This window comes from Globicephala melas, chromosome 17 (genome assembly GCF_963455315.2).
Source record: "Globicephala melas chromosome 17, mGloMel1.2, whole genome shotgun sequence".
Classification (NCBI taxonomy): Eukaryota; Metazoa; Chordata; class Mammalia; order Artiodactyla; family Delphinidae; genus Globicephala; species Globicephala melas.
The window spans coordinates 70939453-70965189 of record NC_083330.1 but is presented as its reverse complement, the minus strand read 5'-3'; the positions used below and the strand labels follow the sequence as shown (position 1 = coordinate 70965189).

At 44.9% G+C, this 25737-nt stretch overlaps 2 protein-coding genes and 1 long non-coding RNA gene across 8 annotated transcripts in view; 1 reads left to right on the top strand and 2 right to left on the bottom strand.

The window, feature by feature from the left end:
* The window catches only part of KCNQ3 (potassium voltage-gated channel subfamily Q member 3), a 296468-nt gene extending 279009 nt beyond the window's left edge, over nucleotides 1–17459 (top strand). The window contains exons 12-16 of one of the 2 annotated variants that reach the window (XR_009559518.1): nucleotides 1973–2104; nucleotides 4637–4729; nucleotides 6771–6855; nucleotides 8529–9893; nucleotides 12930–17459. Coding sequence is in view for 1 of the 2 variants with exons in the window: in XM_060287199.1 (XP_060143182.1) it covers nucleotides 1973–2104; nucleotides 4637–4729; nucleotides 6771–6855; nucleotides 8529–9263 (1045 nt within the window). In the remaining variant the exon portion in view is untranslated. Of the gene's footprint in view, nucleotides 1–1972; nucleotides 2105–4636; nucleotides 4730–6770; nucleotides 6856–8528 lie in introns of both variants that reach the window. The other variant, XM_060287199.1, reaches the window with a different exon arrangement.
* LOC132593734 (uncharacterized) lies at nucleotides 1732–10416 on the bottom strand. Of its 5 annotated transcripts, none has more exons than XR_009559522.1 (4): nucleotides 7609–10416; nucleotides 6467–6580; nucleotides 5438–5572; nucleotides 1732–4840 (listed from the first exon to the last, which is right to left on the bottom strand). It is a non-coding gene; the product is annotated as an uncharacterized lncRNA (long non-coding RNA). The 5 variants fall into 5 exon arrangements; XR_009559521.1 differs by having other exon boundaries at nucleotides 5438–6580; nucleotides 7609–7663; nucleotides 8429–10416; XR_009559524.1 differs by having other exon boundaries at nucleotides 5438–6549; nucleotides 7609–7663; nucleotides 8429–10416.
* EFR3A (EFR3 homolog A) overlaps nucleotides 11017–25737 on the bottom strand; it is a 171663-nt gene continuing 156942 nt past the window's right edge. Inside the window, exons 27-28 of the transcript XR_009559519.2 lie at nucleotides 11824–11922; nucleotides 11017–11193 (exon numbers count right to left, since the gene is read on the bottom strand). The gene's annotated coding sequence lies outside the window, so the exon portion shown is untranslated. The remainder of the gene's footprint in view (nucleotides 11194–11823; nucleotides 11923–25737) is intronic.

Genomic DNA, 25737 nt, shown 5'->3' with positions numbered 1-25737 from the left:
CTAGTTCTTTTTTAATTAGCATTTTCAACAAGATAATCACGGATAGGATTTTTTTGTCTGCTTCAGACAAGACTGTAATTCACCCTGGCTATTTCTGTTTTGTTTTGAATTCCACAAGAAAATAAAAATATGCTACTACTTCAAGGAAACTTTGACCAGGATATGGGCTTATAAGCACTCCGCCATAGTGGCAGTGAATTCTGGAAACTAAGTCAGAGTCTCTGAGAACTAGTCGTGATATTTTCAGAAGATTCCCAGTCCAGTAGATCAGGGAGCACAATAGTTTATAATATGTGACCCTCAGCAAAGCCGCTGACCTGGTTCCTCATGATCCCATCCTGTACAATGTCCCAGAAATGAGGCTGGATAAAAACACAACTACCTGGATTCATAACTGGTTGAATGGTCTTATTCAAAGAAAACCAATGAATGAATCTGTGTCAAGCTTGAGGGAGGTCTCTGCCGGGATGCTTCATGGTCTGGCTTCTGCCCCATCCTTTTTAGCATTGTCATTGATGCCTTAGTTCAGGGGTTGGCAAACTTTTTCTGTAAAGAGCCAGGTAGTAAATATGTCAGGATTTATGATCCGTAGGTCTCCGCTGTATTCAACTTTGATTCTGTAGTGCAAAAGCAACTGTAAACAGTCTATAAATGAATGACTGGGACTGTGTTCCAACATAACTTTACTTTCAAAAACAGGCAGTGGGCCAGATTTGGCCTGCAAGCCATAGTTCCTGATACCTACCTGAGATGGAGCTATGTAAAGGGCAGGCTTAGAAAATGACATAAAATTGGAAAGGATGGCGAGTTGGATATACAGTCAATAGGCAAAAATAGTGTTTAGGGGCTGACGCCATGGGCTATGACAGACAAAATGAGCCTTGAATGCACCATAAAAAAGACCTGTACATGGGACTTCCCTGGTGGTCCAGTGGTAAAGAATCCTCCTTACAGTGCAGGGGACTCAGGTTCGATCCCTGGTCAGGGAACTAACATCCCACATGCTACTGAGCTCGAGCGAGAAGAGGAGAGAGAGAAAACCCGAACACCACAACTAGAGAGAAACCCGAATGCCACAACTAGAAGAGAAGAGAAAACCCGAACGCCACAACTAGAGAGAAACCTGTTGCCTCAGCAAAGATCCTGCGTGCCACAACTAAGACCCGATGCAGCCAAAAAGTAAAAGACCTGTACAAGTATGAGATGGGAGGACCTGGGAAGCTGTGTTTCCTACCTGGCCTATGATTAAAGGTTTTAACTGACCCTATGTTCAGCAAGAGTTGAACCTCGTGATGGGAATTTCAAGGAGCATTAATCACCTAGGATGACTTTATTGGTTCCCAGGAAGATGGAGGTGAGGGTTCAGCATCTCCAAGTTCTGGGTGCCCCCACTTAATTGAGAACCTGAGAAAACTCGGGGAACAGAAGCTAGCTTTTCTCTTCCGGGAGCTTATAAGCCAAAAGACTAAGGAGGCTATTGAGGAAGAGATATGTCAGCTGTCCTCAAATGGAAAGCAGTGTGACACAGGATTAGGACCGTGAGCCTTGTCCGCGTACAAACCTGGGTTTGAAGGAAACTCTGATATTATGAGCTAGATGGCCCTGGGAAGATGCTGGAGCTCTCTCGGCCACAGTTGCATCATCTGTGAATTGATCTATTAGCAAATTGTTAAAAATGCGCTTAGCTCAGTGTCTGGCATGTAATGAATGTGAAATAAATGTTAGCTCTTATTGTTACTATGAATTTATTATTCAAACGAGTAAAAGGAGGTAGTCATGAAGGAGAGACGCCAGCCAGCCTCATTCAGTGTGTTTCCAAGAGGTAGAACCAGGACCAAGAGTTGAAACTTCTCATCAAGTTGTTTCTTTTTGGATGTTTTATCCTCCTCCGCCCCAGAGTTTGCTCATCTTGTATCATAATTTCCTTTACTGTCCACTCTTGATGTACAAATGTCTCTACTTTGCCTTGCAGAATTCTACAATTCCGTCTCTATAAAAAAAAATTCAAGGAGACTTTGAGGCCTTATGACGTGAAGGATGTGATTGAGCAGTATTCCGCCGGACATCTTGACATGCTTTCCAGGATAAAGTACCTTCAGACGAGGTAAGACAGCACACCTGGAAGGATGGTGCTCTCCTGACTGCTAAGGAATTAAACAGAGCCAGGTAGACCTTAGTGCTGAGGGTGAAAGGCATTCAGTAATCCACAGTGCAGGGGAGAAATTTTAAGAACAAACATATTCATCAAACATGGATGTCAAGGCCAACCAACACCAGATCAGACAGGCTGGGAAGAATTTCTATGACATTGACACAGCCAAGATCAACACCCTGATTAGGCCTCAGGGAGAAAAAAGGCATCTGTGCTACTGGCCCCTGACTATGCTGCTTTGGATGTTGCCAACAAAATTGGGATTACCTAAAATGAGTCCAGTTGACTAATTCTAAATATAAATTTTCACCCAATTAAAAGTTCATCAAGTGTTATTTATACTAGTGAAAATATGGAAACAGCATTGATTCCCAATTCCCAGTAACTGCCTCCATTTTTGTTAGGCACCTGGTGCTCTACATTTATGTCTCTAATCCCTTATAACCCCCTAAGTATTGCATTATAGCTGCCATCTTACCAGTGATGAAACTGAAGCTCATAGGACGATGGATTTGCCCAAAACTACCCAGCTAGTAGGTGGCAGAGCTGGAAGTCAAACCAGATCCAACTGGTTACAAAACTCCCATTCTCTGTAACATACCACACTGCCTCAAATCTATAAATAGTGATTAAGAAAAGAATGGTACCTGCTCTCATTAAAAAGTTATGCAGCCATCAAATGACATGTTAAAAATGTATATAGTGAGATAAAAATTTATGTGATTAGTGAATATATATATGCATAATATGATTACTTATAGTACTTAGATACTTATATGGACATATGTATGATTATATTTATATATAGTCTACCTAGATCTTGTGATGATATTAACTATGTTATTTATATACCGTGATTACAAAAATGTACACACGTAACATTTATTTGGAAATATACACAACACATACACACTCTCCCTTACAGGAGCCTAAAGAAAAGAAATAAGACTTCCCCCAAGGGGTTACCATAGCTCTACTGATGTGATGAGTCCATGTGTGATTTTATTTCTTCTTTTTAAATTTATCAAATCTTCAATGAATTGTAAAAATATCCTTTTAAAAAGAAAATCATTTAAAACAACTAAAGGACACTTTGATGTCACGTCATAGAACTGACATCAGGAAGCCAAAGCCCTGAGGCTCATTCTCAGACCTGTGTGAGATTTCAGATTGACATGAGTCAGGTCCTCTCTGGACCTCAGTTTTCTCATCTGAATATTTCACCATTGGGTTGTCCTGCAGAGTTAATAGGACCATCATGTTGAATGAGTTGACCATTAACGATGCTGCTGGGTTGGAAGAATGCTTATTATTTGTGACCTTCCTTTATCCATAAATGGAATACCAACTGTGACAGCCCAGCACAGTGGCGGGCACACAATCGGTGCTCAATGCTGCCGAGCAAAAGGATACGTGAACGAGTTCTGAGCCTAACGTGCTGTTATTTATGCAATGTGTCTCTCTGAGAGATGGAAGGAGGGAACATGATGTCTAGGACATACCGGCCTCCAGAAATATCAGCCCCTCTTAATGTGCATTGAGTGGACCTTTGCACAGTCATCATGTTTGGTATTTATCAGGCACAGGAGTTTCTGAGTCTTAGCGGGAGGTTGACTGCCTAAGTGGGCTAATCACATGCCCCCAGCCATGCTGATACTGCAGGAGGCCAGAGAGAAAGGAAGGGTGATTTAGTACATGGTGGGGTCACTGGAGGAGCGGTTGGGTTTGCAGAGAGACAGAGTGAGGCATGGCTTCTTCTGGGTGCGTGGTCTTAGCGGTCCTAGGCCTGTGACAAGCCTTCAAGGCTGCTCCCACACCCGGCCCCTGCCCTAGCCGTGCAACTTGATGAGGGGAGGGGGTGGGGGGGCGTTTGTCTCCTGTTGTGCTCAGGGTGGCGCAGATAGGGAGCTAGTGGCTTGAGCAGAAATGGAAGCAAGGTGTGGGAGCCAGTGTTGGATCATCCCTCTAATGGTCGGAGAAGCCTGCAAAGCAGCAGAGAAAAGAGAGCACAGCTGAAAACAGAGGCTAGGGTTTAGGAGGAAAAACTCCCTAACTAACTAGGTGTTTTGGGTGGAATAAAAGAGCTGGAAGACCAGATAGGCTGTAGCACACATGACATTTCCTGTAAGAAATAACAAGACACAACTGTCACCCTGTCTCAGTGGTTTGGCTGCCTCTCTCCCCTGGGATAGAGAGATGCTCCCGGTACCCCTGGACCGAAAAAAGATAATGATACATTGAGATTATAAATTCTTACTCTCTTTCTGTGTCTCTGTCTCTGTCTCTGTCTCTGTCTCTCTCTCTCTCTCTCTCTCTCTCGTCACCTCTTCCTTTCCCTTTCCCCCTTCCTCTCTCTTGTTTCTCTTCTCCTTTATATTCCAAACCCACAGCTGACTACAGAAGGAAGAGAATGAATTGCTTTCTTCTCTTTTCATGTAAAGCTGTTTTTAATTTAATCCCCTCTCTTTGTGTGCTCTCTTTCAGAATAGATATGATTTTCACCCCTGGACCTCCGTCTACTCCAAAACATAAGAAGTCTCAGAAAGCATTCACCTACCCATCCCAGCAATCTCCCAGGTGGGGCCTATGGTCATGGGCTGACAGGCTGTGTGTGTGGTGCCAAAGCCCACAGAGCATTCCCCAAACCTCAGCTGGGCTTCTTCACGGTGGGGTGAGGTTGCCATTCCCCTAAACCAGATGAAGAGAAAGAGTTTGAAGCCTATTCCGGCCTGTGGCCATCTGAGAGGTTTCTGTACAAAAGACTTGCAGCCCCTCCACCCAGACCCTGTAGGTGACACTGCTTTTTATGGCTATTGAAAATGAAACTAATGGTTTCCTAGTTATAAAATAAGAGGAGACTTAATGAGCTTTACTGGAACCGAAAGAATATGTCACGTTGGCAGAGCCCAAGGCACTCCTGGTCAGCTATCTCGGCTTTTCCTGCATCATCACCCACAGAGCCCAAGAAGGAAATCAGATGTCAGGTCCCTGACAACACTGTAACAGGCAGAGCTGTGTCCTTCAACAGAGCAGCTCCGCTGTCCCTCAAAAGATGTTTGAGAATTGTCCTTTGTTAGGTCCTCATGAACAAGGAGCCATCCTTTAGAACAGCGGTCCCCAACCTTTTTGGCACCAGGGACCGGTTTCATGGAAGACAACTTTTCCACGGACTGGGGGTTGGGGGGGGGATGGTTTCGGGATGATTCAAACACATTACATTTATTGTGCACTTTATTTCTATTATTATTACATTGTAATATATAATGAAATAATTATACAACTCACTGTAAGACTGACCGGAGACGGAGCTCAGGCGGTAATGCGAGCGACGGGGAGCGGCTGTAACCCACCGCTCACCTCCTGCTGTGCGGCCCGGTTCCTAACAGTAGCGGTCCGTGGCCCGGGCGTTGGGGATGCCTGCTTTAGAAAGTCCACTGTGAAAGAAGTGTACACTTCTTTATTCCCCAGTGTCTTCAAGGCAGGTAACATGAGTGACGGGAGGTAGGCATAAGAAATGTTATGCACCTTATCATAATAAGGCTCCTTATTAAAGAAGGGAGAACGTAAGGAGGATAATATACAGCATCTAATCTTTGGCCTCAGTCCTGGGGATAGAATAGCAAGGGGTGAACGTGCCCCATCCCAAGGAGGTAATTGTTACTTTGTTCTGCTGTTGCTAATTTTACCAATGAAGATCCTCTGTTTCCAGAGAGTCTGATTTCTCAAGAAAAGCTGCATATCCAGATTTCATGTACAATTCCCCATTTCTGAGATGGCTTAAATGTTTAGAACCCTGTGCAAGCCAAGGAGAACACCGGTGGGCTTGGATTCAGCACACAGGCCACCAGTATTTGACATGTGCTTTAATTCAAGATTGCTCAGCCCAAGACAGGCCAGGGTCTTAGCAGGAGTCAGTAGCCTAGAGAGAAAAACCAACTGCCTAGAAAGTGCCAGACATGAATGGTTTCAAGCAATAGCTAAGTGCCCTGAAAGGTCTCTTCTACGTAGAGCAATATTGAAACTAACTGGAATTTAGGCAGATATGAACTGTGCCTGGCCAAGGAGCAAATGCAGCACACGTCTCCATCCTGTTCCCTACGAATAGCATCTTTTGCATCATTTTCCAGATTTCACATCTGTTTCCCAGTCTTAACTAAATGAAACAGATGAAATATTGGAATATTGGTCCCCACTGTGTAGAATTTCAGAGATGAGACAACCCCTCCCCCACTCCATCCTCAACCAGTCGTCCGAGACGGAAAGGCCAAGGAACATAATTTAAAGGAATCAAACACTCTGGGCACAGTTACTAACCTTGACACAGAGCTTCCTAAGAGCAGCTTAATATTCAGCTTCAGGACTTCCCTGGCAGTCCGCTGGTTAAACTTCACACTTCCCTGCAGTAAACACGGTAAGCATGAGATGTCCCTGTTGAAGACAGGAAAATGCTGGCCTTTCCTGATGCCCATTTGCCTCCAGAGTTGCGTGGTCTCTTCCAGACCACGTCAGCCTGAACACGAGAAGGATAGTTCCAGGGGCCACAGCCCACCTAGCTGAAATGACCTTGCAAGGCACAAGTAGCTATCACGATCTTACAGCAACATGGGCTCTTCCCTAGGAATGAACCGTACGTGGCCAGACCGTCCACATCCGAAGCTGAAGACCAGAGCATGATGGGGAAGTTTGTGAAAGTCGAGAGGCAGGTAGGTCCTTCCTTTCTCTCACCAAAAAACAAGTATGTGAAATTTACTTTCAAATGTCATTTTTTTCATAGGGAGATAACATACTTGAGAATCTACCATTCATAAAAGGATCTGGAAATGAAATCGCCGATTCAGCACTTTACTGGTTGGGTGGTCACGTGCAAGTGAATAAATTGTTCTGAGTCTTAGTTTCCTCGTATGTAGAATGGGGATTTTAATTCCTCATGAGGTTGCCATGAGGACTAAATCAACTGACACCTGTAAATTATCTACAGTAGTAGCTGGCACACAGTAAACACTCAACAAATGGTGGCTACTGTTACCATGAACTTCATGGTGTTTAAGGAATGTTGGTGACCTTCTCCACATTTATTCGTAATTCTCCTCCTTCCCTGAAAGTTTGGGTCATTGTGTGGCCGGTGTGAAGGGGCCTGGAGGAGGGCAGGCTGTGGGTGGGGTTCATTCAGGGCAGAAAGAAACCTATTCAGTGACAGCACCCTAGGTAGCCCACCTCTCCTCTCTGCAGTAAAGCAGCTTATATTTCAGGATCGTTTGCCCAACTTTACACTAGATAAATAGCACTGTCAGTTTCCCTTAGGATTCCTATCAATCCTTTTATTTTATTCAGAACCTAAAATTGGATCTGTGCAGAAGAAGCAAGAGAAAATCTGAATGATTATTCTTTTTTGGTATATCAAGAATATCCTTTTCCATTTTAAATTTTTAATTTCTCATCTCAGCTCTTCCACTTACCTGCTCTGTGATGTTTGATGAGTTACTTCATCTCTCTGTGCCTCTATTTCCTCACCTGGAAAATAGAGAGAATAATAGTATCCACCTCATAGGGCTGTTACGAAAATTAAATAAGTTAATATCTTTAAAGTGCATACTAACTGCTAGAGAAGTATTAGTTATTGTTAAGGCTTGGGTACCAACTCAGCCATGACCTAGTTCTACGCTTTGTGTCTTCATCTGTAAGAGAGGATGGTAGACCTGCCTGCAGTGCTTCCTGGTGAGTTATGAACTGTCAGGGAAAGAACATGCCATGCACACATGAATGCACACTTGTGTCTGTGCACTCAAAGATTTTGATACGTTCTCAATTTTGTGGGTAGGAACAGATAGATGCAGCTTATCTCAGTGTATCTTCCCCTGGCCTCCAAGACCCCTAGGCAGGGTCTCCAGTTCTGAGCTCAATTCTTGCTAACCACTGCCCTTGTATCTTTGGGGCTTACATCACCAGGTAGGGGAAATGTACACAAACAGTCTAGATGCTTCTGTAAGGGGATGTTTGCAAATCAAGATCTCCCGCTCCTAGACCCAAGCGCAGCAGCAAGGCCACCTCCTCCTCGGGTAAAACTTGTCCTCCACCCATCTCTCTGCTTCCGGCTTTCTGGGAAGTCCTTGCCCTGTGTGTGTTTTTTTTTTTTTTAGATTAGCACGAATCCATGCGCAAGGCTCAAAATCAAGAGGCACAAAATAATTAGCTGTTATGATGATTACGACTTGCAAGAACCCTCTTCCTTTCTGAGAAGTAAACGCTATAGTTTTTCCTCCCGACCAGTAAAACTACCCGCAGGTCCGGAGAAAGCAGCGATTCACGGCTCCTTGTGTTTTCCAGGTTCGCGACGTGGGGAAGAAGGCAGCGATTCACGGCTCCTTGTGTTTTCCAGGTTCGCGACATGGGGAAGAAGCTGGACTTCCTGGTGGACATGCATATGCAGCACATGGAGCGGCTGCAGGTGCACGTCACCGACTTCTGCCCGACCAAGGGGACCTCTTCGCCAGCTGAGGCAGAGAAGAGAGAGGACCACCGGGAAGCGGATTTGAAAACCATCATGTGTAACGACTCTGAGACCGGCGCCCCCAGCGCTCCCTACAGCATCCACCAGGTGCCCATTGACAGGGCCGGCCCCTACGGGGTTTTTGCCCACGACCCCGTGAACCTGTCCCGAGGGGCACCCAGTTCTGGAAAGGTTCACGCCACCCTTTCCTCCTCGGCGACCACCTATGCGGAAAGGCCCACCGTCCTGCCTATCTTGACTCTTCTCGACTCCCGAGGGAGCTACCACTCCCAGGCTGAACTGCACAGCCCCTGCTCGGACCGGGTCTCCCCCCAGCAGAGACGCAGCATCACCCGGGACAGTGACACCCCCCTGTCCCTGATGTCTGTCAACCACGAGGAGCTGGAACGCTCTCCAAGTGGCTTCAGCATCTCCCAAGACAGAGACGATTTTGTGTTTGGCCCGAGCGGGGGGTCAAGCTGGATGAGGGAGAAACGGTACCTCGCCGAGGGTGAGACAGACACGGACACAGACCCCTTCACGCCCAGTGGCTCCATGCCTTTGTCATCCACGGGGGATGGTATTTCCGATTCGATATGGACCCCTTCCAACAAGCCCACTTAAAAGGGGTCGTGGGCTGGCTCCTCCTTGTAATGTAGACGGACCTTGTATAGCTCGCTTGCTCTCACACCCGCCACGTACCTGTGAGATCCCCAGTGGCTGCGTCAAACGCGTGCATGTGCGTGGCAGCCCCGCCCGGGCTGGGGCTTCTCGTGGCCTTTCTCCCCCCCAGGTGGCCACAGTGAAGCCGCCTCCTCTCGAGCATGGTTTGCATGACGTCACACTATGTAAATGGCGCCGCTGGCCTCTTTAGGGTACACGTTTAGCCGCTCTTCGTACTTTGAATCATGACTGGACCAGTACAGGGAGAAACGACTGGGGAGCCGTGCGATGTGTCTGTGTGGTCGTCTGGTTTGGGTTTTGGTTTTGGTTGGGTGAGCAGAGAAAGTCGTTTACGTTGCTTCTAGCGTCACTGCCCCTTTGTGTAAAACAGTCCAACAATTAGCCGTTTTCTAAAGCAAGCAAATCATTCTCTCAACAAAAATACATTGCGTACCAGTGACGTCGCCTCCTGAGCTAAAAACGTGAGGGGAGGAACGAGACAGTCATCACATCTTCAAAACCAAGAATTTAAAACATTATTAAGGAAAGCCTGGGAAAACCTTCCAAAAGCTCTCAAAGGAACCTCACTAAGTAAGTCTGTCATTGTCAACTATCACGCCCCGGTTTCCTCATCTATGAAGGGTGGTGGCAGGTGTAACGTGTTGGATGAGTTGTGACTAGGCAGGGAGAAAACACACACACATGCACATTAAGATAGTTCCCAAATTACGTAGCCAAAGATAACAGAATTTATCAGCAGTGGGGTGCCCCTCGGGGCAGGGGCTCAGTGCCTTCAAAATGAGGTTCCAATTCACATTCTTCCCCGAGATACTTGTATAAAATATCCATCTCAAATAGGAACTAGAGTCAAGAGGGTGCACAGAGTTATCCAGTCCACATCCTTCCTTGTAAAAATGAGAAAGCTTAGGCCCAGGTAAAGACATATGTCCAGGGCCACTCCATTGTTCCCCAGAGACCTGAGACTCAAAGCCCGGTCAGCTGACTCACTCCAGGCCCTGGTCCCTCCTGCCATGCCACTCTGCAGTTTACACAACAGGACGGAGATGCCTGTACTCTGTTGTGTGGAAAGCACTCGTGACACTGTTTACCCAGCGGGAGGAGGATGTCTGCTTTTATTGCAAAACATGTTTGTCGGATGCTTTGCATTTTGGATCCAGAAAAAAGTAGTAATACAAGTGAGCTACAACATTCATTAATATGCAACTAGACAAAATTTCCACAACCATCCATTTTTCCTCCTCTAGATTTTTTTGCGGTACGCGGGCCTCTCACTGCTGTGGCCTCTCCCGTTACGGAGCACAGGCTCCGGACGCGCAGGCTCAGCGGCCATGGCTCACGGTCCCAGCCGCTCCGCGGCATGTGGGATCTTCCCGGACCGGGGCACGAACCTGCGTCCCCTGCATCGGCAGGCGGACTCTCAACCACTGCGCCACCAGGGAAGCCCCCTCCTCTAGATTTTTTAAACCACACATAGCCATAAGACTAGCTGAGCTCACTGTCCTGCTACATAAGCATTAATATGAAGCAGAAGCCATCCTGCTAGGAGATGTTGCTATTCTCTGAAACACACTGATGGAAAAGGTTTCCGTTAGGCTCGAGGTAATTAGCTAAATGACTACACTGCAGTGTTACTGTCTCACTCTTTTCATACGTCTAAGCACACATTGTGGATGGTTACCTTGATGACAGGATGTTTGAAGTGGCCTACGCGAGTGTCTGCGTCCCACCGACGCTCTCCCTCGCAGTCTCGTCAAGAGCCATAATGGCTGCGGCAGACGTGATGGTGGATGGTTTCATCGTTACCTAGTGCAGGGATCTTGCACTATATCGGCGAGAGGAGCTCCTTCCTCAGAGATTGGTTTCTTTCAACCTATGTGTCAACAGGTACCATGTGTAAGGCTCAGAGTACAGTAATAATGAAGGGTCAGCCCCTGACTTTAGGGACTTACAACCAAAGCCTGAAGTCCTTGGCTTTGTGAGGGGTAAAAAAGGAGTTTTACTTGGAGAGTCCCACGAATGGATGGGTGTTGGCTTTGAAGTCCGAGGTAGGAAATACACAAGAGTGCGCACATACATCAGACGTGAAACCCCCTCCCCCATGGTTTGCCGTTTGACTTTCTGGCTATCTGAAGGGCAAAGGGCATGTGAGCCTCCTGACCCCCTTCAGTATGGCTGCAGTTGATGACCTAAGAAACCTTATGCCCCTTCCTTAGAGTTCGGTTCTTGATTCTGACCTTCCTGGAATCTTTTGTCAAAAATGATTGAGCCATCTAACATACCAATTATTTTTCTAACTTATTAATATTCTTGCAGAACCTACTGGCCTCAGTATCTTACAAATAGAGGCATTTTCCAAGAACTCAATGGAGTTCCCAGCTGGAAGAGTGAGACTTTCTCATCCTCAGGTTAAAAATAGTTACCATGGCTCCAAAGTTAGAGGATTACCTTAGGTTCTTTTAGTAACTGATGGGCAGGGATTGGGTTTGTGTCGATTCCATACCTCCAATGCAGTATGTTGTCTTTATCAGTGTAGACCAAGGCAAATTACATCGTCATGAATGAATAAATGATAAGAATCTTAAGAGCTGTTCTTTCCCATCTAAGAAAACAAAAAAGAAAGAAAAATCATCTAGAATATTCTTTGATATTCCTTTAAAAAAAAAACACATTCCAGAAATGCAAACCAAACCTACTCAAGTTGCCTGCCCACAGACGACATCATCAACATGGCTGGCATTGATGAAGTAGAAATTCAGAGTCTGGGATTAAACATAAGTTATTAGGAGAAACAGTGTGTGCTTCCACAAACCTCTTTTTGTCAAACAAAAAAAACAGCATGATGAAATAATCCAACAGAATTGGTAAATAACACAGCCCAAGATTATTCTACTTCAGATAAACCAGTGGTTCTGAAGCTTGCCCAGGAAATTGCAGTAGTTTCAGCAGAACTCCATGAAATAATGGCAAATGAAGGATGACTTTCTCAAGGGAAACTATGATATATGTATTCAGTCTCTGTGTCACAACATGATATATGCAAAATTGAAGAGGTCGTCTTTTAGCAGGATCAACATTAATGAGATAAATACACTTTCCAAATGTTAGGTGACGGGGGATCCTATTGGGCTGAGAAGAAAATACTTGAGATCAATTTTGAGTTTTGACTATCAGAGACTAGCACACAAGCAAATACTTAAAGTTTTTTTGTTTTTTTAATTGTGAGAGGGAAAAAAAAATCAAATTGAGAAAGTTTATTCACTAACTGTGTTTGTTCTGGAAACTGAGAGATTAGACTTATTAGACATGGCATTGACATTATAAAGCTCTAGTTGTCATGAAAACATAGCCAGAAAACCCCAAGGTATATACTGTACATCAAATGAGCTCATTAATCAACAGTATGCATTTAATGCCTATTTTGTGCAAGACAGTTCCTAGACACTGTAAGTTGAAAGAATAATTACTTACAGAAAATGTTAACGTAACAGGAGCTACTCAAAACTAGCCAAGATCATTGTCATAATTCCATACCACCCTAATGAGCGTGATAAAAACGTTCCTTTGGTTATTCATTTACAAGACTTATTAAGCGCCACTGTCTTCTAGGCACGGCACAATGCACCAGAAATTCAGAGATAAGAAAAATACAGACTGCTGTCAAAAAGCTAGGAATCTGGTGGCCTTGAATTATTAAAGGTCCCTTTAAATTATGTCTCCCAGAAGTGGAAAGAACCTGATTTCATCCCTGCAGACAACTATACAGACAGGAATGCTTCCTAGGCTGGAATCAGTGAGAGACTGAACATGGAAGAAAGTGAAAGCAAAACTTCTGCATCAAAATCGTAATGACCCCATCAGCTCCGGGAAGGCCGATTGGATTGTAGGGGGACTTTGAGTTTGCGTTCAATGCTTTAGACATTATAGCTCCAGACAAGCTGTGGAAGAAGGAGTTTCTGGAGTATCTGAGAAGGTTCTTGGAGAAATCAGCTTTTTCTTCCTCTCCAAATCCCTACCATGATTGAGACCAGGCAAGGAGCTGAGCTACTTCCATTTCATTGTGTTGACCAAGAGAAGCTTATAGTAAAGACCAATATACAGCATCTATTTGAAGAGAAAAGTGTCACTCTGCTTCTGGAAACCTGCACATCAGGTTCTCCTGGGGCAAGAGGATAAATGTGTCCAGTGTCCTAAGAAGCCAACAGCACTTTGGAAAGTGCACCCCAGGCTTCCTCCAGAAGATGCCCCATAGGTACTCTTCATGTTCCTTGAATACATATCCAGGGCACCTAGAACCCCAAGGATTACCTTTGCTTTCTGAACCCTGGGCATCCTGAGGAGTCTGCCCATGTCCTCACTTGTCTTTGAAGGCTTGCTTGTTTCAGGATGAACTTTTAAACAGACTGTAAGTCCTTTCTTTGTATTCAAATCAACCCAAAGTTCTTGTGTTACTGATATTACACTATTTAAAACTGAGCCAACAGTCCCCTAAATCAGGTAGCAGGTATCACGATGCCCAGGTCAGAACATGTTAGGAACCAGCCTATCTGCATAGCTTTAGTGCTTTAGGAAACCAGTAATGAAAAATACCAAAGAGCTCGGAAGGATATAGAGATGCCCTGGATGAAAATCTGACTTATATTCAAACGTCTTTGGCTTTTCTGATGTGTTTTGATTTTCAAAGACACAATCTATATAGATAAAGCCCCTACTACAATGACTGCCATATCCGGGGTACTGTTATTCGTGTTCTTTTTTTACATCATGTATGGACGCCATTGCCTGAGTCTTGGTATTACTCATGAACTCTAAATTTACACTAGAAAATCTTTTTCAGAAAAAGAGTGGTGAAGATACAATCCCAATTTTTACACGACAAAATCAGGCACTTTCACAATTGCTATTTAAATAAGGACATCTCTAGAAATAGAAATGCTTACTTTTTCCATCAAAATAAGGAAGAGCAGGAATGTCGGAATGAGGAGAGCAAGACTGTTGGGTCCCAGAGGTTGGGCTGTGGCAGTTCCATGGGACACACTGTACCAGATACTGCCCCGTTGTCTCGAAGGATGATGTGTAGGAGGTAAAGCCAGATAGAAGGAATAATTAAATATAAAGAAATGAGTGGTTTCAACGAGGAAATTCAACCGTGCCATGATGTCTGTCAGACAAATGCTAGCAATGAGTGGAGAACTTCCAAGAAAGAGTTTAAGTCTGCTGAAACCCTCCTCAGGGGGATTGGTTCCCAGCTTTGAACAGCCTCAACTCTGGCATCCCTGCAGGAAACTGGGCTTTATTATCATAGACACAGGGAGGTATAATTTCATAGATTCTTAGATGCTCAGAGCAAGAAGAGACCTTAATTACCCAGACCACCTCTCTTTTTATATCAGGAAGCAGAGGCTCAGAGCAAAGGGAGTCACACTTAGTCGATCAGCGATTAAATGAGTGACTGTGTAGCAGAATCTAGAACTCAGGTCTCCTAACTCCTGGACCAGATGTTGGAGATCAAAAACTAAAATACCCAGTGAGAATAAAGTATTTCTGTTGAGCCCAGGAGATGAGAGAGAACTTCCTGGTCCACTGGAGAAACTGCGAAACCAGACACATGTGTCGGGACATCTTCCCATCTCTGGAATATGATTGATGATCCCATGCCTTGAAAGATGACATCGCTCTTTCTTCCAAAATCCTGCTGTGTTCCAAAGCTGCAGACATGCCACTGCTGCCGTGTGTGGTTGAGAAAAGGAATGAAGAAGAGCACTCCTCCCCTCCGCTCCCCTGACCTCTCCCCCAAGCTTAGACTGGTTCAGTTCTTTGGTCCATCGCTTGGACTCATTCAGCTCCAGAGTGATGCCTCAGGTTATATCCTTACCTATAAGCCAAGTTACCAGGATTTCTCCTTGAAAAAAATGTATGGGCTTGATTTTAGGAAATGGGATGTGATTTCTTTGGGGAAGTATATGACCCCAAGTCAGCAGGTCTACTGAAGTTGTCCCTTTGCCCTGGGATCTCTGGGTCCCACCTGGGCACAGCCTGACTCCTCCTGCTTTGTCCCAGAGAACGTCTGTCTTGGTCATATCACAGCCAGGTATTCTAGTCTTCACCAAAAGCTACAAAGAAGCAAACAGGATTCAACTGAAGATATCTTATGTTCCTGTAACTAGAAAATTATTTTAGGAAGTCACCAGGCCTCCATTGGCTCAAATGAGGATTTCCATAGTTGGTTTCCACTTATATTGTGCTTGGGATAGATTTTCCAGAATTTGGCAGGGCTCCTCTTATTAAAGCTAGTAGCAGGATGTTCAGTTCTCCTGAGTCAGGAGCTCCTAAGAGATAGAAAGGTGGTCAAGTTCTTGGATGGCAATAGGTGACCCACTGACTTTAATGACTGTCATTCTGTCAGCCTTCACATAGCACCGTTCTAAGGTTAAAATAAGTGTCAGAGGGAAATAAGTCAAAAAATAAGGGTCTATGTAAGAATAACCTGAGTGTGACTTATAATTAAGCGGTCAAAAGCCTTGCCCAGGGGTTAGGAATATATTTGCAATTCCTCTTAGACTTGTCAGATGGACTCTACAATTTGTTGCCTGAGAGTAACGCAAAATGAGAGCACGTTTCGCTTCAGTGTTCTATTCTCTTCCTCTGTCCCCAAGACTGAGTTCAGGGAAGGGGAGGAGAATTCACCCTAAGCTCTCTTTATGGGCAGCATGTGACGTCATAGTTCTCTCTCTCGACTTCATGCAATCCTCATCACAACCCCACTGAGGAGGTATTACTGTTTCCATCTTCTAGAAAGCTGAAGCTGAGAGGGAGAAGCCGTTAACCAAAACCCATGTACCTCCAAAACCCATTCTTCCTCCCCACCCCAAGTCTCCCAGGTCAATAGAAATGCTCCCAAATCATGCCTTGCGGGCTTCCACAAAGCCTTGCCCTCCCACACCCCATCACCTTTAAGTAAAGTGATTACAGTCCTGTTGGTTCCCTGGAGAGAAGAGTGATTCTCGCATTGACTGTTCCCCTTGCTATTCGGCGGGTTCTGTCTGCTCCTTTGCGTGGTTTCATGATCCAGCTGTCGGCGGCAGACAATCATGCCACACAAATCGTCCATCTGGCTCATGTTGGAATCCATCAGCTCCGGGAGTTTGGTGTGGCTACAGATTATCCCACAAGTGCCCCGTGTTCTTTGCCCCCAAGGATTTCCTTTCATTGTTTTAACAAAGCAAGTTCAAATGTCCCTCCTGACTAGTCTTTTGTCTCTAGACTGTCCCTTTATTTCAGAGCTCAGAGATCCTGCAGAAACAGGTGAGTCCTCAAAAACATCCTCTGGGAGGCCAAAGGCTCAGAACAGTTGTGTTTCTCTTTCTCGATATGAAAAGATCAAGGTTCCCAGTGGAAGCCAACCTGATCTGATAATTGGGCTCTTCTTTTCCCTCTGAATCCTTTTCCAAGGGAGGGGAGCGCAGCTCCACCCTCCAAAGTTCCTGTGATAGTTCAGAGTCCAGGTGGGAGGCCAAGTTCCAAGACTGGCAGCCACCTTGTTGTCGAGTGTCAGGCTTTGCTGTTGGAGATGTGAGGTGGGCCCTGCCCCATCTTGAAAACCCCCTTAGAAAGATGCACCAACTTCACCAGAATTGTCAATCATTCCCTGTTTTAAAGAGGAAGCTGCCTTCCACGTTGCTTCCAATGGGTATGGCTATTCTTCTTTTTCTTTTTTCTCTTTGTGATGTAGCAGTGATGGAAAACACCAATCTGAAGAGCAAACTGAGGCTTCCAGTGACATGAATCCGTTGTTTCTGATTTTGGATTGTACTTTCTTTAACCCCCTTTTACGGCATAGAATTCTGGTGCCTTGCCCCCTGAATTTGCCTCCATGCTACAGTAGGCTCTCTTCACGTTCTGGCTTACATGGGAACACAACTCTTCCACAAGTGGCCTTTCGTGCTCTTTATAATATGATTTCCTGTAATTTTTAAACTGTATGTGTAATTTATATTCTGGCTCTGTCCAATATTTGAACAACTTTAATAAGTTGATTTCCATATATATTATGCAAACAATTCTTACCTGATTTTTTATGTTCTATCTTAAAACAAATAAATACCGCACCACTTATTAATAAATAGACATTTCAATGATTGTGTGGCAAAATGTCCTTTGCTTCATTAGCAACACAGAGCGACAAGGAAAGACAGTTCATTATTCGTTGCGGGCAGGAGGAATAGGACGGGATTTGGGTATGTTTGTAAGAAGTGGTTGAGACGCAGAGAATAAAGACACAAGAAAGGAAACATAATTCAATGTTTTCACAGCTACAAAGTGCATGATGTGGACTGCACACCTCCTTAATAACAGCCACTATACAGGTTGTAGATGTACAGACTTTAGTAAAACATGATCTAATCGTTACAGTTTTAAGACATTATTACTCCATTTTTATAGGTGAGAAAATTCAGACCCAGAAACATAAAAGACCTGCCCGAGGACAGACATTCATAAATGAACAGTCACAAGTAGGGCCCAGGACCATCTACCCCCAAGACTCATGCCACTTTCTTTGGAGAAGCTTCCCCTCCTAGACCATGTTGGGGGGAAGACTCAGAGTGAATGTAAGTCAACAGAGAGGAAATTAGTAAAGCTTATATCAGATGGCCTCTCTCTGTTGTCAGTACAGCAGGAAGGGATGTTTTCTCATGAGAAAGAGGGAGTTGGAGCAGGGAACCTTGGGAGAGTTACTTAACCTTTCTCTGTCTTGGTTTATCATCTGTAAAGTGGGGAGAAAACTGTGTGCCTTGAAGGGTTATTATCCTAGCCAAGGATCTGGCACTCAGCGCATGTTCAGTGAATGACAGCTTTTGACTCTATCCTGTACCCACACGCCTGGCTGCCTTAATTTGGGTTTCCGCAAGAATAGAGACAGAATGTTGGATGCAGGTAGTATATTTGGAAAGTGATCCCAGAAAACATAGCTGAGAAAGAGTGGAGAGACTGGAACAGGGAGGGAGAAAAGCCAGTAAAGAATGAGCTAATCCTTGTGGGTAACTGGGCTCCATTCCACCAGGAACCCCCTGAGAACCCATGTGAAATACACCAGAGAATCATTCCACCTTGGGACAGGCATCTGGGGCATTCATCCACGGAGCCCGGTTCTTCCCTGGTTGAGAGTTGCCCCTGGGATATAAATTCCCTCCTCTGTCAGTTTTCCTGTGCTACAGCTGAGCAAGCTCCCAGGTGCAAAAGCTCTAAGGCAGAGAAGCAGAGAGACGTAGCCAGAGGAGCTGTCTGCCTGCTGTGACCTGTGTACTGTGACCACAGGTGAGCTCGCAGCTGGGCAGAGGGAAAACAGCATAGCAACATGAGCACCTGGTACATAAGCCCACTTGAAAACCCTACATACACACAGGGAAGCAAAAACCCAGCCAGGTTGCCACAAATCACTCTGTAAGTCAAAGGACAAAGTTGGCCAACACTGGACAAGCTGGCCGTGGTGCCCATGAACTTGTTCATTATTAAATAAGTGCCTGTAACCACTAGGAAGCAGGGTAGAAGGTCTGCTAGAAGATCAGGTCCACATTTGTCATTGTGAAGACCTGGGGCTGACAGGTGAGATGAGCATCCGCTCAGCAAACATATGTCCCTCCCCCAATAAAACATACCCGCCTCCGGTCTCAGATGACTGCATGACAGACAGAAAAAGAGCCTAAAAATTATATCCCTGAGAAAATCCCTTTCCATCTGCACAAATGGAGCAAAAGCCCATTCATAACCTCGCAGATCCTCCTGGGAGCCAGTTACTGTTCCTAACAATGTCGGCTTCCAACAATGAAGCTTTCAACAATGAACAGTGTCGGGCATCCAGGTGACCTGAGACCCTGTGGCTTCCCCACACTGAAGACGTGTAAGGTGTCTCCCCTGAGAAGAGTCCAATTGTCCTTGTATCCTGCCTCCACATCAAATATGAAAACATTGCCAGCAATTTATCTTCTGGCTCTGGGCAGGTCAGCCCCAGGCCAGTGGAGGGCAGGTGGAGTTAGCAGAGAGAAGCAGAAATGAAATTAGGAAGTAACAGAGGTCAGGTCATGAACAGCCTCCTGGGTCATGATAAAGACATTTGCTTTTACTCTGGGTCAGACAGGAAGTCATGCGGGGCTTTGAGGAGAGAGGTGAGAAGATCTGACGGATGCTAACAAGGGGTTCTCTAGCTGCTGTATTGAGAATACACTGAATGAGGCAAAGGCAGAGGCAAGGAGATTAATCAGGGACACGACTGCATTAGCAATAATCCAGGTGAGAGCCAAGAGTGGCTTGGACCAGGCTGATGGAGGTGGTGAGAAATCTTAATATTTAGAATCTAGATACCTTTTAAGAGTAGAAATGACAGCTATATGTATATATATATCCCCTCCTTCTTGGATCTCCCCCCTCTGCTGCCCCTTCCCACCCATATAAGTCACCACAGAGCACCGAGCTGAGCTCCCTGAGCTATACAGCAGGTTCCCACTAGCTATCTGCTTTACACATGGTACTGATTCACTTCATTGCACAGCAGAAACTAACATGACACTATAAAGCAACTATATCTCAATAAAAATAATTTAAAAAAAGAACCCAGCCACAAACAATTAAAAAAAAAAAGAGTAGAAATGACAGGATTTTCTGATAGACTGAATGTGAGATGTGGAAGAAGGAGAAGAATCCAGGAAGATTATGCAGTATTTTATTTGAGTACCTGGAAGAATGAACGCATCATTAATTGAGATGGGAGTAGATTAGGGAAGGGGCAAGTTTTTGCAAAAGGATGTGAATTTGGCTTTTTAAATGTTAAATCTGAGATGCACACGAGGCATCTAGTGGAAATGTTCTGTAGAGAGCTGAGTGTGGAATTAAGATTATTTAGGGCTGAAGGGACCTATCTGTCTGTCTGTCTGTCTATCTATCTATGGATTTGACAAGTTACAGATAGCCTTTAGAACCATGAGACAAGATGTGATCCCCAAGTGAACAAGTATAGAGAAAAAAGAGGAGACACCTAAAGACTACACCCAGCAACCTCAAGAGGTCAAGGAGACGAGGCGGAAGCAGCAAAAGAGGCTGAGCAAAAGCAGTTGATGACATAGAAGACGATCAGAAGAGTATGGCGTTGGCGATGCCAAGCGCAGACCTCATCTCATGGAGCGAGTGACCTATTCGTTTTCCGACAATATCCTCACTGTCCCCCACCTCCTGCGTGGGTTCCAGCCGGCCTGAACCACTGTAGGTGCTGGGGAGGCAGGATGCTTGAGGTACGAGGGTACCTGCCCTGAAGGTACACACATACACACAACCTACTGAGGGAGACAGACAAGCAAAGAGATCATCCCAATAGAGCACAATAAGACAAATACAAAAATATTACCCTTAATGGGATGGGAGGGTATCAGAGAAGGCTTCCTGGTGACGGGGAGGTCTGAGGTGAGAATAAAAAGGATGAGGTAAAGTTTGGGGTGTGGGTAGCTGAAGGGAGCATATCACAGCCAAAGAGATCTTCACATGTGGATAATGAAATTCAAATTTATATCATTTTTACACATCATGAAATACTCTTCTTCTTTTGCTTCTTTACAACTGTTTAAAAATGTAGAACCATTTTCGGCTTTATAGGAACAGGCAATGGGGCCAGGCTTGCCCACCCTGCTAAAATTCACGAGCAACCCTAGCCGGTTCTTCAGAAGACTTGCACTGGCTCACAGGACAGGTGATGCTTGGCTCACAGACCTTTACAGCAGGAAGGGGAAATCATCACCCCGTGATCCTGTTCTGCTCCTTCAATACATGTAATTACTGTCAGAAGAGGTTTCCCATCCCACGTTGAATCAGTGCTTTGTCATTCTGTTCACGGATGCTCTTCAGTTCACAGCAAAGGCATTTTTCTCCAATGGAGGTGATCCGGTTTCACCGCTGTGAATTCTTGGTAGGATTATTATTCCATTTTTTTTTCCGGAGGACTTAAAGCAAAGTTATCAAGCCTTTCCCCACCTCCACCCTCTGTATCTTTCACTAAGAACTCATATAAACCCCACAGCTCTGATTTAGCTGTTAATCTTTCAGGCTGCTTAAATTCTTTGAAGTCCTTTATCCTGCTCGGGAGACAGGTAAGTCACATACCGTAGAGATTTGCAAACCCTTCGGTTCCCTCTACTCCCCAAAGCATGAAGCCAGATAAGAAATGCATCTGCTCTAATTCCCAAACTCTGGGCTCCTGGTTGCCGAATGATAGGAGAGGAGTTTCTATCACCCAATCCCTTACTCTGCACTTAACTAAAACTCACCCCTTGATCACTGTCTGTTTCTTTCCATTTTTTCCCTTAAGCTATCGATTAGCATCTTAATGCAGTCCTCAGCCGGGAGGATGGCTTGTCCTCACATCTGTGATAAAGGAAACATGATCTTTAATCCAAAGAATTGGAATGAGAAGAAAAGAATGCCCTGAAAAATGGCTGGCAGCAAGGCAACAGCTCAGAAACTATACTTTCTCAGAGGCCAATCAATCATGGATTTTGGCGGCAAACAGACCGGGATTCCACTCCTGGCTCTTTGAGCTGCGTTCCCAGGGGCCGGTTGCTTGCCTGGGCCTTGCTTTCCTCCAACTGTAAAATAAGGATGATAACCCCTAAGTGGGGTTACTTCCAGGACCAGTAGATACCATATGTAAAATTCCTGGCACCTCAGATAGTCAAGAAATAATAGATTCTTTGCTTCTTTTTCTGAATGAACTATTTTTGAAAAACCAGAACCTCCCCTTTCAGTGTCTCCCCCGGGCAGTGGAGCCGACTGCGGGGGTGTACGGCCTTAGGCCTCTGGGTCCTCCTCACAGAGAGAGAGCTGGTCCTCACTAGGAAGGATGCTGAGTGCAAGTGTTATCTCCAGATTCTTGGATGCAATACCATAGACATGAATGTCACTTCCACAAGACTCTTAGATAAGCAAAGCTCTCTTATTAAAAGAGAGAGCTTGTGCACAAGGGAGAAGGTGGAAGAAAGTGGCAGCTCCCTGAGAAGGGGCGAGTTGCTTTTCTAACAATAGGGAGGGTTTGTCTCATCATCACTGGTTAATTTCCAGAAATCATCAAACTTCTTTGAGCAGCACCAGGTGGCTCCATGGTGGCTGTCGGGAACAGGGAGCGCTTTGGTGAGGGAAAAGGAGTGCATGAGAATTTTCTGCAAGAAAACATTGGAACAGATAAGGTTAAAATTGATAGCTGAGCTTCTTGTCTTGTGGCAACTAGGTACACTCCTTAGTGTAACAGAGACAAAGTTAATCTTGTACTCCTGTGAGCCTGGTTTTTGTCTCTGGGACTCAGGACCCCAGAGCCTTTGTTCTTTTGCTTCCAAGGCCCGTTTGGCCCAAGGTCTTCCCCCAGTCCTTTTTCAAAATGGCTGTACTCTTGTCTTCCTGTCTCAAGTGCGCCGTTACAATGTATTGAGAACATGCTGCTCTGACTGTGGCTGGTCCAAACAAGATGGACTTCAGGGTGAGTTTTGAGCCTGACATTGACATTATCATTATTCTGTGTCTGACTGGCCATCTTTCGGCTGCAAAGTCCAGTGAGAAAGGCAGGTTTCCTTGACAGGCTAGACTAGCCTTTGTTGATTGGTGATCCCCATTAACTGGAAGTAATACAATGTTTAATTAAGGCTCCAGCAGCTTTGTTCTGACCACTCACATTTCCAGCTCCAGGGCTACTGCCAGTCAGACACAGACAGACTGTGAATGCATTTCACAAGCCTCTTGGGCTGATTCACGGATCACGGATCCCAACGACACTTCTCAGCGCTTCTCCTGGGAGTGTGACCGGACTTCTTACCCTTCGACCCACCAAAATGCTTTGAAATAATCATCAATTCTGTGTGTTTCCAACCTCAGGTCCTTTGGGGCACTCTGGGCTGGTATTTTGAAGGGCAGGAGAACAGAGCAGAACATGGTAAAAAAAAGGACACAAACTTTAGTATCTGGGAGACCATGGTTCAAACCCCAGTTCTCCCACTTAGAGCCACGTGACCACGAGTAAGGGGCTCTCCCACCAATCCCCGGGGCCCTCTCTTGTATAACTGAAGTATCTCATGGGATGCTTGAGAAGCCAAATAACAGAGATGATAGCCAAAAGTAGAGATTCGATAAATTATACTGTTGGAGAGGAAAAAATAACTGTTTCCTCCACCCTCTTAGGTTCAGTATCTGGGGCTCTGCAAATTGAAATGACAAAATGATTAACAGGAAAAAAGGTTTATTTCATATACATATGGGATGGGAGCACCACAGAAATAAATGAAAACCTCAAAAAGGTGGTCAGACCCTGAAGCTTCTGTATCATTTTAACAGAAGGATGTTAAGTTTGTGGGGAAGTGACAAGAAATAAAAAGGGTTTTGAGTTTCTAGGGTGCTAAATCGTGGAAAGGTAAATATATGGGGAAACTAGTGGAAGATAAGAGTTATTTTAGTAAGGTTCGTTTGTGCAGTCCCATCTCGGTGCCAACTTTCCATTCCCTTCATGGCCATAAGACTCCCCCTCCCGCCAGGAAGGAGAATTTATGGCAGACCTGCTCTCAGTCGGAGCGCGGAGGCTCCAAGAAGCCTTCTTCCTGCACCTGTTGGTTCTCGACGGGCTTTAGATCAAAATAATCCATATGCCAAAGTGGTATATTTGGGGGCAGCATATTTTGACCCCACTGAGTACGTTATTATCGTCATTGTGTCACTACATGACTAGCTTTTATGCCAGTGTCACTGGCTGTTTATTCAAAAATAGCCATGGGAAACAACAAGGCCCGACTGCAGAGCACAGGGAACTATATTCAAACGCCTGTGATACACCAGAATGGAAACGGATATGTATAACTGAATCACTTTGCCACACAGCAGAAATTAACACAATATTGTAAATCAACTATACTTAAAAAAAAGAAAGAAAGAATAAAAAAATGGCCATGGGAAATGCAGTGAAATAATGATGACTCCGTTTCAGAGGAAATTTTTGGACCTCTGATCCAGTCTTTGTAAGATATAACTTTGAAGACTGTAATTCCATCCATACGGGGAATATGGATGGAAGTACAATCCTCTTTCTTACTCTTGGAGTACCACCATCTTTTGAAGCACCAACACTTTTATTTATTTGTTAAGAATTTACACGGCCTTTGCTCTGCACCATATACCATTCCCTGTATTTTATAAATATAACAGCCTTGGGTGAGGAAACTAAGACAGAGAGAGGTTTAATAACTTGCACAGCAGGAGTGACCAAACCAAGGAGCAAAGCCAGGCAGCTGGGCTCCAGGGTCTGTGCTTGTAACACCAATGCCATGAGCTCAACAAAGATTTTTTGAGTGAATGCAGGTTAAGTATCTAGAGCCAGAGGGCATTCAAGATGCAAATCAAGTGTGTGAGACCCTAACTCCTGCTCCTTCCTCTGCCCTAGTGTCCCACGGTGGCCCAGGCTCTTAAGGGAGACTTTGCCTGCCCGTGATGACTGGTGTTATGTACCGAGCACCTATATGTGCCAGGCACTGGGTTAAGTACTTTAGGTTCATTATCTTAAATCCTCACAAAGACCTTATGAGCTAGGTTCTCTTATCCCCATTTTGCTGATGAGGAAAACCAAGCTTCCAAGAGTAGACAGATTTATGAGAAGGAGAGGACTCCAAGGAAGGACCCCCCAGCCTTGTGAGGCCTATCTCTGTCCAGGGTGACATCCAGAAGAAACACCACTGAAGTATCTACCGATAATTACAAAGCAAATTTAAACGTTTACGAGGATCTTTCAAAAAAATTCCAAAGGTGGTTCTATGCCTAATGGGTAGCAAAACTTCTTAAAATATAATTTTCCGTGAAGATGCTCAATTCCTGAGACAATTTTCACCCCAGCGCACTTTCTCTTGACATTTCTCCTCTTCCCCAAGTCACCTTCCAGATCTATTCCGTTCTCTACCACTGGCAAATTTCTACTCTTTTCAAATCAAGTCTGCGCAGCCCCTATTGAATGGGTAATACATTAATACCTACACATCAAGATTGTGTAGTTATGACGTGACAGTGTGCGTCAGGCAGCGTTCTGTGTGGTGTCTGGCACACAGAAAGCACTCAATAAATTTTCACCATCCTTCCTGTTAGTCTCAGCTTTGCGGCTTTTAACTGTCATACTGATTCTGCGCAGCAAATGCCCAGGTGAAAGCCTGGCACACAGTGCTGCAGTGAAGGAAAGAGAGTGTGAACACTCACGTGTACGTGTGTATTAATGTTATTTTCTCATTTATAAGCAGCAGTGATGCTGTATTTGAAGGGCACTTTCCATCTAAGCAGCGGGAAAACCCACGGAAGAGACACTGATTCTCCCTGAATATGCATGCACCCCTCCCAGACTTCCTGCAGTTATTCAGGACCA